General features: G+C 35.7%; 1 protein-coding gene across 2 annotated transcripts in view; it reads left to right on the top strand.

The window, feature by feature from the left end:
* Positions 1 to 16,591, top strand: part of GLRA3 (glycine receptor alpha 3) — a 176,727-nt gene that overhangs the window by 134,719 nt on the left and 25,417 nt on the right. For both annotated transcript variants that reach the window (XM_004088566.3, XM_003257993.4), the window contains exons 6-7: positions 1,094 to 1,231; positions 6,778 to 6,992. In XM_004088566.3, the coding sequence (XP_004088614.1) occupies positions 1,094 to 1,231; positions 6,778 to 6,992 (353 nt within the window). The remainder of the gene's footprint in view (positions 1 to 1,093; positions 1,232 to 6,777; positions 6,993 to 16,591) is intronic.

Here is a 16,591-nt window from a genome sequence, read left to right as displayed (position 1 = left end):
TCTGGCCCAAACCTTGACTATTTATAAAGGATGGAATTTTTAAAAGCCTATATATATCAATAATGAATGCTACCCTCTCTTTGAATTAAATGCTTAATTCAAATTAATCTAAGAAATTGGTGAATCATTAAATGATGAAATGTGTATCAAAATCTTCATGAAAAATAAATTTCTATTTCCTCTCCATTTTTACTTTGTAGATATTTTCTAAATGGATTTAAATGCACAGAAATAAATGCTATCTACATGCAACTCTGGAGAGATTCAAAACACAGCAGAAGTAAAATTAACATGCCTAAATCCTTGAGCAATCTGTATATAATTAAGAGATTTCTGACATTTATTCTTACACTAAGTTTAAGTCATTTTTCTGTCTGGGCGCGGTGGCTGACGCCTGTAATCCCAGCACTTTGGGAGGCCAAGGCAGGCAGATCACGGGGTCAGGAGTTTGAGACCAGCCTGGCCAATATGGTAAAACCCTGCCTCTACTAAAAATACAAAAATTAGCAGGGCGTGGTGGCATGTGCCTGTCGTCCCAGCTACTAGGGAGGCTGAGGCACAAGAATCACTTGAACCCAGGAGGCAGAGGTTGCGGTGAGCTGAGATCACACCACTGCACTCCAGCCTGGGTGACAGAGTGATACTCCGTCTCAAAAAAAAAAAAAAAAAAAGTCATTTTCTAACAAGTGACAGTTTCAGTTTTTGTTGAGAAAGTCCTGAATAATTTGAAAGAAAATAAGGAGAAACCAGATGGAATGAAATCAAAATGAAAATTACAAAATTAATCCACTAGCTACCCATCCCAAGGAAAGAATGCATATGCATGTCCCTTCAAGTTTCGACATGCCATGGTATACTTTTAATGAGTCTACTTTGTTTTCTCATATTATTTGGTGGGAGTTCCACATGAATAGACTTCAATAGACATGTATGAAATGGAATTGAGCAATGAATAGCTCCATCCATAGAGTTACTATAAGATGACACTGACACTGTTTGGTCTTCTCATACTATGTGACTATAAAGTAATTTGTATTTCTTTTCTTTGAATGCCCTTTTTAGACTATTCATATTTTTATTCTGTTTTGCCTAGTTGGGTACACAATGAATGATCTCATTTTTGAATGGCAAGATGAGGCACCTGTACAAGTGGCAGAAGGACTCACTTTGCCCCAGTTTCTGTTGAAAGAAGAAAAAGATTTACGATACTGCACTAAACATTACAATACAGGTAGGGGTTGAGTAGTGTTTTTTACACTTACTACTTGTGGTTTTATGATATCCGGATGTTTCTCCACTATAATGCTAAGTTATTTAACTCTTCATAGATCAATGTTTTTCATATGTACCAGAAAATGGATGCATTTGAAAACTATGAATACTTTGATTCATTGCATATTGTTAAATAATTGGTCTGTATGAGACCAAAGTAATGCTTGGTGTTCAATTATCTTTAAATAATTTTTAATGAAAAGCTCATAATTACATAGTAATAATGTTTCCAAAACTATTCCTTTAATTTCTGTGAGCAAAAAAGTGTGTTTTTAACCTTTCCTGGGCAGTAAACACTATCTGTTAAGAAAATTTTTTTTAAAATCGCTTTTTTTAAAAAAGAAAAAAGCTTTGTTGCGTAATTTTTCCCTTTGTCATATTTTCTTGCATTTCAGTGTATTTTTACCTAAGCACCTACTATTCACACTAAGACACTTGAGATAAATATCAGATATAGTTATCAACACTAAGAATTGAGAGACTCAATGTGATATTTGTACATCGGCAAATTTTGTTCAGTTGCTTTAACTAACATGGGCTATTTCCATAAGACGTATTCTAACTGTACAGTTAGAATGTATACAGTTAGAATGTATACATACAGTTAGAAAGTAATGGAATTCTCTGAATGCCATTAAACGGCCCATGATTGAGGCATCACTCCATTGTGGTGAGTACATGGCCTCCCACTAGCATCAGCTGCTGTTCTTATCATTTCATTTCAGTAACTGATTCATTGTGGACTCAGCATTTTCCAGAACTGTGCTGTGACCTTTCGCTATACAAAGTCCCTAGTCTCTCTTATCTCCTTAGCAAATTCACAATATCTGATCAAAAAGTCACTACCATTTTCCTTTTAACTCAGAGATGAAGCTGATATCTAACTTATTAGGGAGTTCAAGTTTAACATCTCAACACAAAGATAAAGAGCAGGCAAGTCAATGGCACTGTCCTTGCTCAGTGCCCTTAGACAGATGCTAAAAATCCCCTAGAGTTAACTTAGGGAGGTATATTAGTTTCCTAGGGCTGCCATAATAACCTATCACAAACGGTGACTTAAAACAACAGAAATGTGTTCTCTCACAGTTCTGGAAGGCAGGAGTCCAAAATTCAAGGTGTCAGCAGGGCCATGCTTTCCCTCAAAGCTCTAGGGAAGAGTTTTTCCCTGTCTCTTCCTGACTACTTATTTCTGGAAAACCTTGTTTCTCAGCTTGCAGATGCATCATTTCAGTCTCTGCTTTCAGAGTCACATGGGATTCCCCTGTGTGTCTGTTTCTGTGTCCGAATTTCCCTCTTTCTGTAAGGACATCAGTAATGTTGGATTTGGGACCCCCTCTTATCCAGGACAATTTCATTTTAACTTGATTGTATCTGCAAATACTTTATTTTCAAGTCAGTTCACATTCACACGTTCTGGGTGGACGTGAATCTTACGGAGATATCATTTAACCCAGAACAAGAGGTGAAGTTATAAACATCAATTAGGGATGAATTTTTACGACAGAGGGTCTCAAGACACTTCCTTAGTATAAAGTAAGTTTGCATACTTCCTTGAGTTATCAAATGAGCTATTACAGCTTAAAGGAAAAGAACTTACATTTATGAATGCCTACTATAAGCAAGGAATGGGACATCTTGGGTGATATCATAGATCTTACAACTTTACATTCTAGAAGCACTGTACTGTCCAGAAGCAGAATAATGTGCCCAAATTATGTAGAGAATAAAAGCATCTCATAGAGTCCTCATTCAAGTATGTGGTTAATTTGCTTCATATCCCAGACTCCATTTCATATTTGCTTTTACAATGCACAAGAATCTCCTTTTGTTTTCCAATAATAGGCCTAGATACCACATATGTCTTTTATGTTACTTGTGAAAATACAACAAACAAACACAATAGTAGGTTACCTAAGAACCACATTTATAAAATATCCTTTCCCCCCAGAAAATGAAATATACTTAAGTTAAAAATGTTTTCATACACAAATTATTTGCACAAAATTAGAGGATTTATTCAGTTTTATTTTCACTATCCCAAAGTGTTTATTAGTTATGTGCTACAGCATCCTATGATCTGTCTCCTTCTAATAATTTCTCCAAAATCTTTTACCTCTCTTCCCCTTGCTCCGTAATACCCTGCCACAATGACTTGGTTGCTTAGATACACCAAACTCATCTCTGTCTGTCTCAGGGCCTTTACTCTTGCTCTTCCATCTGCATGTAAAGTTCTTCCCGAAATTGTTCCAAACCTAATACTCCCACTTTCTTCAGGGTTATTCAAATGCCAGCTCTTGAAAAATCCGTATGTAACAAGATGTGTTAAATGCCCAAATTCTGCTTTCACCATCTGAAATTATATCATTCAATTTTATGTTTACTTATTTATTGCATGTTTCTCTCATTGCCCTGAGTTTGTATTATATTTATTCTGTTGATCACTATATTTCTGGGGTCTGCTGCCATGCATAAGCGATGGAATTTTTTGTCCAACTTGTTCTTTTATCTCTTCAGATCTACATATACTGAGTATACTTATTTATATACAAGCAATGGTGTATATTTGTGTTCATGTGTGTATCCCTTTATTTTCTTTCCCAGCAATATTATAAAAACATTTTCTAATTTTTATAGATACATAATAGCTGTACATGTTTTTGGAGGTACGTGTGATATTTTGATACAAACATAAAATCAGTAATGATCAAATCTGGGTAATTGGGATATCTATCACCTCATATATTCATCAATTCTTTGTGTTGGGAACATTCCAAATCTTCTTTCTATTTTGAAATGTACGATAAATTATTGTTAACTGTAGTTGTCCCCATTATGCTATTGAACACTAGAACTTATTCATTCTAAGTGTATTTTTAAACCCACTCACCAACCTCTTCACCTGAGTTCTTCTCAGCCTCTCAAAACCACTATTCTCTTTGCTACAACCATGAGGTCAATTATTTTAGCTCCCACATATGAATAAGAATATATGATATTGTCTTTCTATGCCTGGCTTATTTCATCTAGTTCTATCCATGTTGCTACAAATGATAGAATTTCATTCTTTTTTGTTTGAATAATATTTCGTTGTGTACATACACTACATTTTGTTTATCCATTCTTCCACTGAGGGACACTTGGGTTGGTTCCTTATCTTAGCTATTGTGAATAGGGCTTCAACAAACATGTATCTCTTCAATACACTGATTTTCTTTCTTTTGGATATATACCCAGTAGTCCATATGGTACCTTTATTTTTGCTTTTTAAAGGAACTCCTATACTCTTTTCTCCGGTAGCTGGACTAATCTATATTCCCACCAATGGTGTACAAGTGTTCCCCTTTCTCTGCTTCCTCATCAGCATTTGTTATTTTCTGCCTTTTTGACAATAGTTATTTAATTGGGGTGAGATAATATCTTATTTTTGTTTTGTTTTGTTTTGTTTCGTTTCGTTTTGTTTTGTTTCGTTTTGTTTTGCTTTTTTGAGTTGGAGTCTCGCACTGTCACCCAGGCTGGAATGTAGTGGCAAGATCTCCACTCACTGCAAGTGGGTTCACACCATTCTCCTGCCTCAGCCCGCCGAGTAGCTGGGACTACAGGCGCCCACTACCACGCCCAGCTAATTTTTTGTATTGTTAGTAGAGACAGGGTTACACCAGGTTAGCCAAGTTGGTCTCCATCTCCTGACCTCACGATTCTCCTGCCTCAGCCTCCCAACGTGCTGGGATTGCACTTATTGTGGTTTTGATTTGCATTTTTCTCATGATTAGTGATTCTGAACTTTGAAAAATACTCTTTTTAAATAAAAACACAATGGTGCTTATTTTTTTCCTTGAGAATCACCTGAAATTTAGGGAATTTATACAAAGTATCTGAATGGTTAGTATTTGTTACTAATTATGCTATGGGATTACTTAGTGAGTTATTTAACTGATATTATAAATATGTTTCAGTTATTCTTGTTTTATTCCATTTCATTATTTTTCATAGAAAAATTTAAATCTTTATATTTAATAGCACTTTAAAATCTAAAGTATTTTCATATATTTCAGGAATCTTTAGGCATTTTGTATATATTTGATAAATTGATAAAAGGATCATGTATGGTTTGCACATATATTTCTGATTACTATTCATTTAAGAGTGGAATCCACATTTCCTGGACTTTATGAACTTTTGTTGAGACTTAAGCTCTGGAAACACATGCATGGGTTCATCCAGGTATAGTGCCCTTGCATCACCTGTGCAATCACGCATGGCCCAAGTCACATGAATAGAAGTTTTGCACTGAGCCCTACCTAGCAATAGGACAGCAATTGCTCTTCAACATCTTTCTTCACGATAAGTAACAGAATGTTACTTAAAGAGCAGAATGTTAACTTTCTGACCTCATCCTTCTTAAAATAATTCAAATAAAAACAATTAAACCAAGGACTGGGTGATTTAGAAGAACAATTTTTATAAAGGAGAGATAACATAGAGTAGTATAAATCAGTATCAACAGAGTAAGGAGTAGAACCAGGACACAAGCAAAAAATATCAACTTAATGTTTATTAAACTATCATTACTCCTCTATGTATTGCTTACCAAAATAGAGGTAAATAATAGGGACACAAAAGCATAAGTGTATAGTACAAATGGATCCCATTGTTTTTAGTGTGTTTTTAAGTTATTTTCAAATTTATTAATGGAAAAAACATATTTTCCTATTTGTTTGCTTTATTATTCAAGGAATCATTCGTGTTCAATTGTATTTATCCTCTAGCACTTACTTTAAAGAAAATGGAAAGCTTCTGCAATTAATAGCACCTGGCTCTAAAGAAGCACTCAAAGCACCAGAAACAGTCAATGAGTAAAGAAGATCTTTAGATAATAAGTATATATTTCTCCTGTCTGCCTCAGAAGCAATTGTTGTAATCAAGTGAAATAATAAATCTTTGGATATTTTGACAAGTGTAAAACACTTTTCAAGTCGGAAGTAATAAAGTTTCTTACTATTTTCTAAAAGAGTACGCTCTCTTACTACATTGCTTCTTGATGCTAACAGTGAAAAATATTTTTTCAAGAATCAATATGAGTCTCTTTTCATTGTCATGGAAAGTTTTATGACAGAATCCTTATCAAAATGAAATTGTGAGGCCAGGAGCAGTGGCTCACACCTGTAGTCCCAACACTTTGGGAGGCTGAGGTGGGCAGATTACCTGAGGTCAGGAATTCGACACCAGCCTGGCCAACATGGTGAAACCACATCTCTACAAAAAAAAAAAAAATTAGCCAGGCTTGGTGGTGCATGCCTGTAATCCCAGCTACTGGGGAGGCTGAGGCAGGAGAAACTCTTGAACCCAGGAGGCGCAGGCTACAGTGAGCTGAGATCATGCCACTTCACTCCAGCCTGGGGGACAGAGTGACCCTGTCTCAAAAAAAAAAAAAAGAAATTGTGATATTTGATGCCATAACAAAGACCTATTTGTACTAATTGCTGTATTTACCTTACCACCAATTAGGAAAGTTTACATGTATAGAAGTGCGATTCCATCTGGAGCGACAAATGGGATACTATCTGATCCAGATGTACATTCCCAGTCTCCTGATCGTTATTCTATCCTGGGTTTCGTTCTGGATCAACATGGATGCAGCACCAGCCAGGGTAGCTCTGGGGATAACCACTGTGCTGACAATGACTACACAGAGTTCAGGATCACGAGCTTCCCTGCCAAAAGTAAGTGCACTGAATGAGCATGCACATCTTTGCACACACACTTATAAATCTTGCAAAGATATCGTTGTCCGCTTTGGTCAAATATTTTTCAATGGCATTACTGGTTTTTAAAGGAATATATAACCAAAGCAGAAAACATGTAAAACAGAAATAAATGAAAAAAATTCTGCAAACCAGTGATATCTGCTATTCACATTTTGTGTTATTATTCCCAATTATTTAAATATCAATAATACTCTTATACACTATGGAATTATTTGTATCAATAGGTTTTTAAATATTTAGAAACATATTAAACATTTAAGTTGAATCTACATGGTAATTTTAAATGGTGGCGTAGTACTCCATTGTATGGATATGCCATAATCCACTTAGTCACTCTTAGGACTGATACTATAATAAATATTTACATAATAAATGTTATATATATGAGTATATATGTATATATGTGTGTGTGCCTGTGTCTATACATATCACACATATCATCTATATTTATATGCACACACATTTTATGTAAACACACATATATATATATAGACACCAACACATACACACACACATAGCTTCACACATATTTTGTATTATGTTCTTAGCATATATTCTTATAAACAGAATTGCTGCACTGATAGCTGTATTGACATATATTGCCAAATTTATTTCCAGAAGAAATGTATCAATTATGTTACAAGTATTGCATCAGAGTGCCCACAGTGCTGCACCCTGAGCCAAATATGATGTATATTATTTTTGTGGGTTTTTTTCTCTCTTTTGCTTTTAAGTAACCATAAGTCAATAGACAGGAGACCTTATCTAATTCCATGATTTTCATCTACGCTGAGCTGCCAGAATTAAAATAAAATTGTTCCCTCTGTGAGGTTCGTAAAAGACCCAATATTGCTTTGCATAAGATATACTGAAATAAAACTCTTTTCATTTATTTAGCTGCATAGAAATAGAAAACTATTTTCTTCCCCAAAATGACGTCTAAGAAGAAGTTTCTATCATCTAAATTAAGTAATTCTGCATAGCTTCCAAGAAGCTTTACTATTACTTTCATTGAAATGAAGTACTTCAATGCAATAAAATCATATTAACTTTTTTTGTGTGCATTAGATGCTATCTTCTTGCCACACCAAGTAAATTATAAATCTATTGTCATGGCTCCCTTAGTCCTTTCTATTAATTCATTCTATGATTCAGTTTATTAGATTGAAAGGCCTATATAAATAAAAATTGAAAATAGGAATTTTATCATTAAAATATGATATTAACATGCTCTGACTCACTAAAATTTAATGGTTGTCTTTCCTAATAATGTCTACTTTTATTAACAATTAATTGTATCTTCAAAATTGTTCGCATCAACTAGTGTTTTCTAAAATATTGTTCATGTGAAAATTGTAAACCTGTTTATAAATGTAAACTAACAAGACTCAATGCTGATTTACATAAGGATAAATGTTGCAAGAGCTCTGGGTAACAGTGGAAATTTCATAGTTAATTTGTAAAGGAAATCGTCAGTTTACTCACTGATCTTCATGAGCTAAACAGAAATGAAAGCTCATTTGTCTGTATACTGTCAGTCAGAAAAAGGAGAATCTATGGCTTCTACAAGGCACAACAGAAAGACGTTTAGATACAGAGAGTAGGTAGAATTGGGGGAGCATGGAAATGTAAGTAGAGGATGCAGAAATAAAGCAAGCAATAAATTAAAAACACAGAATGGAGGCACAACTTAAAAAAAAAGAAGAATGTCTAGGACTGCTTCATATTTTTTTCTCAAGAATAGGAGACATTTTTAAAAAGCTTTAATTTCCACAAGACCTTACAGAAGAAACAAATTTTCAGCCATGAGTTCAACTATACACATACATGTGTACCAAGTCTATCTCTCTGATCACAGAGACAATGACATTTAAAAATGTGATGACAGGTGTGACTCTGATCCACAAAAGGAATTGATTGAGAAAGTGATACCTTAAAAGAAGTTGACTGTATCATCTTAGAATTCAAGATAAGTCAGGAATAGGAGGTTTAGCATAATTAATTACTTACATTCAATTTTAGTAGGGCAGACCCAAAGGACCCAGGATAAACAACAAGAATTAATCTATTGGATGAGACCATTCAAAAGAGTAAAAAATCTCTTTAAAAATACAGTTCTGATTCTGCGACTTTTTTGGGCCAGAGAGACAGGAGGTGAGGGCTTTATAACTTGCATTTAGAAACAGATGTGTGAGACCATGCACCTTAAGATCTTCTGTTCTCAATCTCACAAAAGAACCCTCAGAAGTCTGAGAGTCTTGCCACTAAAACACCTAGAATTTACCTACTGACAATTTCTAGGAAGTAGGAAAACAAAGTTACATTCAGGAAAATTGACTATCAAACATAGGAGAGTGAAACAATAGATCATAATTTTGTGATCTTTGCCTAGTGTTTTGTCTAGGCTCCGTGTCAATACATCTCCTGTAAGATAAGAACGAGCTTAGAAATTGCTTAAGTAAGACTCAGAGAATGAAATCTCGAAGAATGTACTTTAGCCAGCTTCTAGAGAACTACAGAGCTGATATTCCTCTCTGATATTTTCTATTGCATCGGCCTCTACAATGTCATGAGAAATCAAGCATGTAGTCTCTCAAAGCAAGAACCCTCCTGTGATTGATTCCTTGAAACTTGAACTCTTTTACATTTTTGCAGTGTCTGTATCAGGTGGCCATCAGAAGGTGATATATGCATTCTATTCCCAGCAAATTTTCAAGGTTGCGTAACTTTAGGAGCACTTTCTTACACCATGTGCTTGGGGCAGAGTGAGAAAAGATGGCAATGATCATGGGGCCTATCAAGGAGATTGGGTTTAATTTGGGTGCAGCAATGGGCCACTGGTGAATTTTAATAAGGCGAGCAATTACACTGACTTCTGTTTGAAGACCAGATAGAAGAGCCAGAGTGGGAGCAAGGAGTCTACCAAGCAAGCTATTGTAGTCCACAGCAGATGATGATCTGGCAAGATTGGTAGCAACAGAGCTAGAGAGTAGCAGATGGCTCTAGAAAGAAGTAAATGTTTTTGAAAAAATATATTTGGAGGTAAAACAGACAGGATTTGCTTATGAATTGAACATGGAAGATTCAGGGAAATGCAGGAGTCAAGGGTAGCATTCAAGTAAGTAACTAGGCAAGTAGAGATGACAGTTACTAATAGGGAAGGTTGGGGGAAAGGTTAATTGTGGGTTCTTTTCTAAAACATGTTAACTTGGAGACATTTACAAGACAATCACATGGAATTGTCAAAAACTAAGAACTTCCAAAGTTCTGACCAAAGACAGCCAGCCCTCAGACTTTAGTGAGTAAACTACAAATGAATTGGGAAGTGGACTAGAGGTGATTTTTCTAGTGGAAGAAAGCCTGGAAAGACAGGGAAAGAAGATGCATTTGTGCTTGGACCTCTTCCTCCAGCTGAAAATCTTCTCTCTTTGTCCCTCCCCCTGGCTATCCCTACCCATAAACAGAATATATTAGACAGTTTGGTTAAAGGCAAGACCCACTCACCCCAAAACTTTACTCCCAAACTCTTTGAGATCTCAGCATTCTGTAATCTTTTTTTTTTAGATATGGAAAACTAGTCCTTCTTAGGAGGATTCATTTCATCAGGGGTGAAAGAGGGGAGAGTAATAATAATTCAATTATTTTTAGTATAAACTTAATTTCAATAGTCAGTTAAGACCTTGGCACTGAAGGAATTAAGTATGGGGATGGGTAAGAATAGAGAAAATCAGTAGAAGAGACAAAATATAATTTTAATTTGTAAACTCTGAATACTAGAAGGAATCCACATTAGGGAACTCTGGAGAAATCTTGGCTATACAGCAATATTATATACACGTTACCCTTTCTTTTATGATTTCAACAATCAATTAATTCCTATTAGAGACCTACCTTCATCATTTTTTTTCATCCTGTTTCATAGAGACTGGCTAAGGACCAGGTCTGGTGTGTGTTTTATGTTTCATATCATCTGCAGAAGTACACAAGTGTCACTATGCATACCTTATTTTAGTCTTTTAAATTTATTATCATATCAGAGACTTTTGAACATAGCATGTCAAACAGATGCACACACACACATGCACACACACTATACACAATGCACACATTCACATACGCAGATAGAAACTTGGCAGGGTGGGGAAATCTCCAGATTCAAGTTTATCCAAACCCTAGCTCTTAACACAATATATTAATATTATGAGATTCTTGGCACTTGGGGTTGATAGTCCAGTTACATCACAATTATTCTGCATAACAAATCCTGAATCTCAGTGGTTTACATTTCTTTTTGCTCACAGGACTGGGAGGTGCCTGTGTCTCTTCTAGGCTTGCCCTGAGATTGGCTGTTCGAGTGGGCATGGATCTAGGCTGTGGAGTGGGTTTCAGGTCTGCTCCCTGTGTCTCCTCATTTTGGGGCTGTGGGGACCTGTAACATGTTCTTTCCACGGAGGAGTGCTGCAGAGCAGGAAGGCAAGCAGAAACATGCAAGGCTTTTGCTCAGAATTGGCACACAGTCGCTTCTGTTCTCATTCCACAATTTACACCAAGTCTCATGGCCAAACCGAAAGTCAATAGGGTGGAAGAGTGCGCTCCACCCACAGGGAAGACTTGGAGAGGAAGAAAGAAAAAGGGAATTGTAAATAATCTTATCTACCTTGGGACAATTATTTGTTTAAGTTTTCGGTCTCCTTTCTTAGACTACACTCTGGCTTGTCAGTAAACGTTCAGAAAAACTAGAGTGGAGGAAGGTATAGGAAAGAATTAGGGAAGTATCCCAGGGCGATTCTATGTGGATTTCTCTGCTCCCATCACTATGGCCATCTCATTGAAAACAGAGCTACTAAACATTAAAAAATAACGAGCGCTTGAAATTTCAAATATGGCTTTTTGATTAAATATTTTACAGAAGCTCAGAAGCTGGTAGCATGTGGAAATTGCAAATTCTGCACCAAAAGCTGTTTATTGTCAGTGATTACTTAGAACCTTTTACCTCTCTCATTCCACTCATTTTTCCCCTTTCAATTTCTCTGTGAAATTGTCCTCATTTTGAGAGATAGCATCTGGGCACGGTGGCTCACCTCTGTAATCCCAGCACTTTGGGAGGCAGAAGCGGGTGGATCACTTGAGGCTAGGAGTTTTAGAACAGCCTGGCCAACATGGCAAAACCCCATCTCTACTAAAAAATACAAAAATTAGCCGGGCGTGGTGGCGGGCACCTGTAATCCCAGCTACTCTGGAGACTGAGGCACCAGAATCACTTAAACCAGGGAGGCAGAGGTTGCAGTGAGCCAAGATCGCACCACTGCACTCCAGCCTGGGTGACAGAGTGAGACTCCGTCTCAAAAAAAAATAAAAAATTAGAAAACTAATGATGATAGCTTTTATATTGTTTTCATTCTTCATAACACCAATTTTAAAAATGATTATAACTATTAGAAAATGTAAACTGAATTGATACATTTTTTGAACACCACAATTGTGTTGGCACACAGATATCTTTGTGTGGTTGATTACAATAAAAAGATAGGAAATGGGAAGAAAAATGAAGGATTTATATTCACTGTTGTGTTCATAGCTAATTAGCAAATACACATTCTTATTCTTCTAAAAAAAATGCCCTTAAATTTTAAAGGAGAGTACATTGTGTTAGTGATAATGTAATGGGGTCAGGAGAACTACATAGTAATCAGGTTTTCCTATTAATATAGCAATTAATAGTTATTATTATCAGTAACGTTTTGGTCCAAACCATTTAAACATAACATTTTAATATTTACTGAAAATGTAGATAACTAATGTTACTTCAATCAAGTTCAGTACAAACATGATCCAAGTGAGTTCATTTTAAATTTATTACTGACAGAATGTGTAATAAATTTAAGTTTATGATACAATGTTTGATATAAGCAATATATTCAACTAAATTTTTTAAATGTTCATGGATCATACTAACTAATATGATTCCATATACACTAATTTAGGAAAAGGAAAAAAGAAAAAAGACCCAGAAAAGTAAATAATTATTTTTTCATACCCTTATCACAAGATATAATGTATATAAATACCATCCAATTTTATTACCAATAAAAAAAATTATCTGTTTTGTAAATAAAAAAGTCCTAAAAATGGGTGGATTCTATGATAAGAAGGATAGAAATTGATGGGTATCTCTAGTTCTACATTTCATCTTAGGACCTCCTTTACTAGACTTATTAGATTCCATCAAGGACCTACTTAGGACCTACTTTACTAGAAATATTAGATTCCATCAAGCTGAAAAATTAATGATCATCAAGCATTTTCTCTGTACTTGAGATAGAGACAGGACTGCTGCATAAATCCTTAAATCTGATAGAACAACTAGGGAAAAGTATATGGCCGAATCATGAACTTTAAAACTGTTTTAAAATGGCATAATACCACAGCTTTGACATCAAACTAAGTTTAAAAACAAAGATATGTATGCAATTGGGAGACTACTTTACGTAAACAATGTCATCCACCACATTCATATATATCCTAGAATAATACTATGAGTCCCCAAAAGATAAAAGTGGATGTAAAACTACCACCTCGCCAGTGAAAGAAAGCACTTTGCCCCCAAATCAGTGTAAAACAAACACCTTTACAGGCTTTATCTGTCTTCTTGATTCCTATTTGAATTTTTAAATGAAACTCTTGAACTCCAGAGGAAAAGGGAATAGGAATTTATATGATTACAATAAAAATGATGCTACAGAAACACAAAACCTTCACTACAAAAATGCGGAGAGGTCACAAATACAATTTAACCTGAGTAGATCAAAAAAAGTTAATATATTAAGAAATGCCAGGAAGTCTAACAGCATGCACCTAAGAAGCATTTTCAGTGACATCTAGATTTGACAATTTCACATCAGTGTTAAACATAAGAAAAAGAGCCACATCCTACAGAAAAAATGATGGTAAAACTCCAGTTACTGAAGTGGGTGTCAGAGATAACTGCGACTTTTCAAAATTCTTTAGTCTTTTTGGTTGTACTTTCCTTGTCTGGTGACTAAAGTATCGGTTAAATTCACCTCTTTGGAAACAATGAAGTTTTGTTATTATGTGGTTCTCTGTTGTATTTTATCTCATGAAGTAAAAACCGTTACGTGAGTGGCTCACACCTGTAATCCCAGCACTTTGGGAGGCTGAGGTGGGAGGATTGCTTGAGGCCAGGAGTTCAAGGCTAGCCTGAGCAACATAGTGAGACTCTTGTCTCCACATTTTTTTTTTAATTAGCAAAGTGTGATAACACACACCTATAGTCCTAGCTGCTTGGGAGGCTGAGGCAGGAGAATTGCTTGAGCCCAGGAACTCGAGGCTGCAGTGAGTTATGATTGTACCACTGCACTTCAGCCTGGGTGAGCAAGCAAAACCCTTTCACAAAAACAAAACGAAACAAAAATCCCTTATGTGAAAAATAAATATTGTGTTAGAAGCATCATTCATTTCCTAAGGGTTATGACTATGATAATCAGCATGAATGTTCCACCAGCAGGACTGTTGTGAGTCACCCTCCAGGATAATAAATGTCAGAATGTTGAAACTCACAATATCCTGGGCTGCATGTTTCATTGCCTAGTTATTCATGCTCCGAGAAAGTAGTCCTTGGGTTACCTCCTTTTGCCTTTTCAGTATCAGCTTCGTTCCACTTCAATACCTGTTTTTAAAACATTATTTATATTTTCTTTTGTTCAGATTCCTTGCTTGCTGGCTTTAGGTCTTAATGAAGTTTGAAATGCTTTTGAGATTAATATTATTTCTTCCTGTTACAAAATGTAAAATTCTTATACAGGTTCTTGCACTAAGGAGAAATGTAGGATTAAGGGTACTACAAATTTGTATTTTAAAAACGAATGATTAAATGAATAGTCAATGACATCTGAAATTAAAACCTCAGAAAACAAGGCATAACACAAGCAAAGACATTTTTGGCATATCTCAGAGAAAAAACAGTTACCTGTAGGCTTCAATCACTTGCCCATTGCACAGCCAAAATTACTCATCACCGTTTACTTGACATTTCTGAGGAACTAAGGCAATCCACCAGGATTGAATGTTATTAAAGGAAGAACAAATTACCCTATTTAAAGGGCTATTTTAACTCATCAAAGGCATACGCTGTGATGTTTTATTATCTCCTTTTCCTCCAATAAAAAGCAAGTTTGGATTGAGAAAAGAATTGACAAACTACCTCTCCTAAGGCATCCCTGGAAATTTACCTTATAGAGTTCCTACATGTAGGTGTAGATGAGATTTTGTGATTCAAACTCCAGGTTCTGGTTTAATCAATTTCTTTTTCTTAAGTTTAAACTATGCTGTTTATAAATACATTTAAATTTCTATTTCTAGAATCCATTGATTAATAGTCATCTGGGTTATAATTTAGCTAGCCACATCAAATATATCTTTGCCCATTAATACATTGTTGTCTATAAGCTGTAACAGGAATTTATTGGTCACAGGAAAACCCTTTTGACCATCTCCATGTGGACTGAAGTAAAGGCACACATCTTGGCAGGCCTCTCAACCACAGCATATACTGCTGTAGTTATAATACAGCTCACTCAATGTACTTGTTAAGGAATATGATCCAAAATTATTGCTATTTAATAATCCTATCAAAACTTCATGCAAAAGTAAACTTATTTATGAAGTATTACCTGACATATATGCAAGCCATCTATTTCTCTGGACTTGTTTTAGTCCATTTTTCACATTGCTATAAAGAACTACCTGAGGCTGGGTAATTTATAAAGAAAAGAGGATTAATTGGCTCATGATTCTATGGACTATCCAGGCTTCTGCTTCTGGGGGGCCTCAGGAAACTTACAATCATAGTGGAAGGTGAAGGGGAAGTAAGCACTTCTTACATGGCTGGAGCAGGAGGAAGAAGATTGAAAGGGAAGGTGCCACACACTTTTAAACAACCAGATCTCATGAGAACTCTGTCACAAGAGAGCACTAGAGGGATGGTGCTAAACCATTAGAAACCACCCCCATGATAGAATTACCTCCCACCAGGCCCCACCTCCAACACTAGGTATTACAATTCAACGTGAGTTTTGGGTGGGGGCACAGATCCAAACCATATCAGGATCAAAGAGCACAAAGTCAAATGACTTCAGGGGTCAAATGCACAAATAAATGAACAAAGTGGTCTGGTATAATTAATGAAGGGAAGAGGGATGAGCAGTATGGTTAACTGATGATGAGCATTCCATGCTTAGAAGCATATTCTTTTTCTTTTTTCAGATATTGTGTAGTCCAAACTTATTCTCATATACAAATTTGGCTTGCCAACTGCCTGTCTTTCTGCATCTAGAGAATTGATTATCTGTCTTAGGTTAAGTTAGTGCTTCAAAGCACTACCTGTAGTCTACTTTTTTGTACCTCCTTACAATTCATATTACTGAATTTGGACCTGACACTATTGTTTTATGAAATTTTTGGCTGAAAATCAGGGGACATTTCTTATTCTTTGTCATACCCTAATTAATTGACAGCTTTTTTTCTATAAAGCAGTG

The sequence above is a fragment of the Nomascus leucogenys genome, chromosome 7b (assembly GCF_006542625.1).
Source record: "Nomascus leucogenys isolate Asia chromosome 7b, Asia_NLE_v1, whole genome shotgun sequence".
Classification (NCBI taxonomy): Eukaryota; Metazoa; Chordata; class Mammalia; order Primates; family Hylobatidae; genus Nomascus; species Nomascus leucogenys.
Note: the sequence above shows the minus strand (reverse complement) of the source record. Positions and strands in the feature narration are given on the sequence as shown.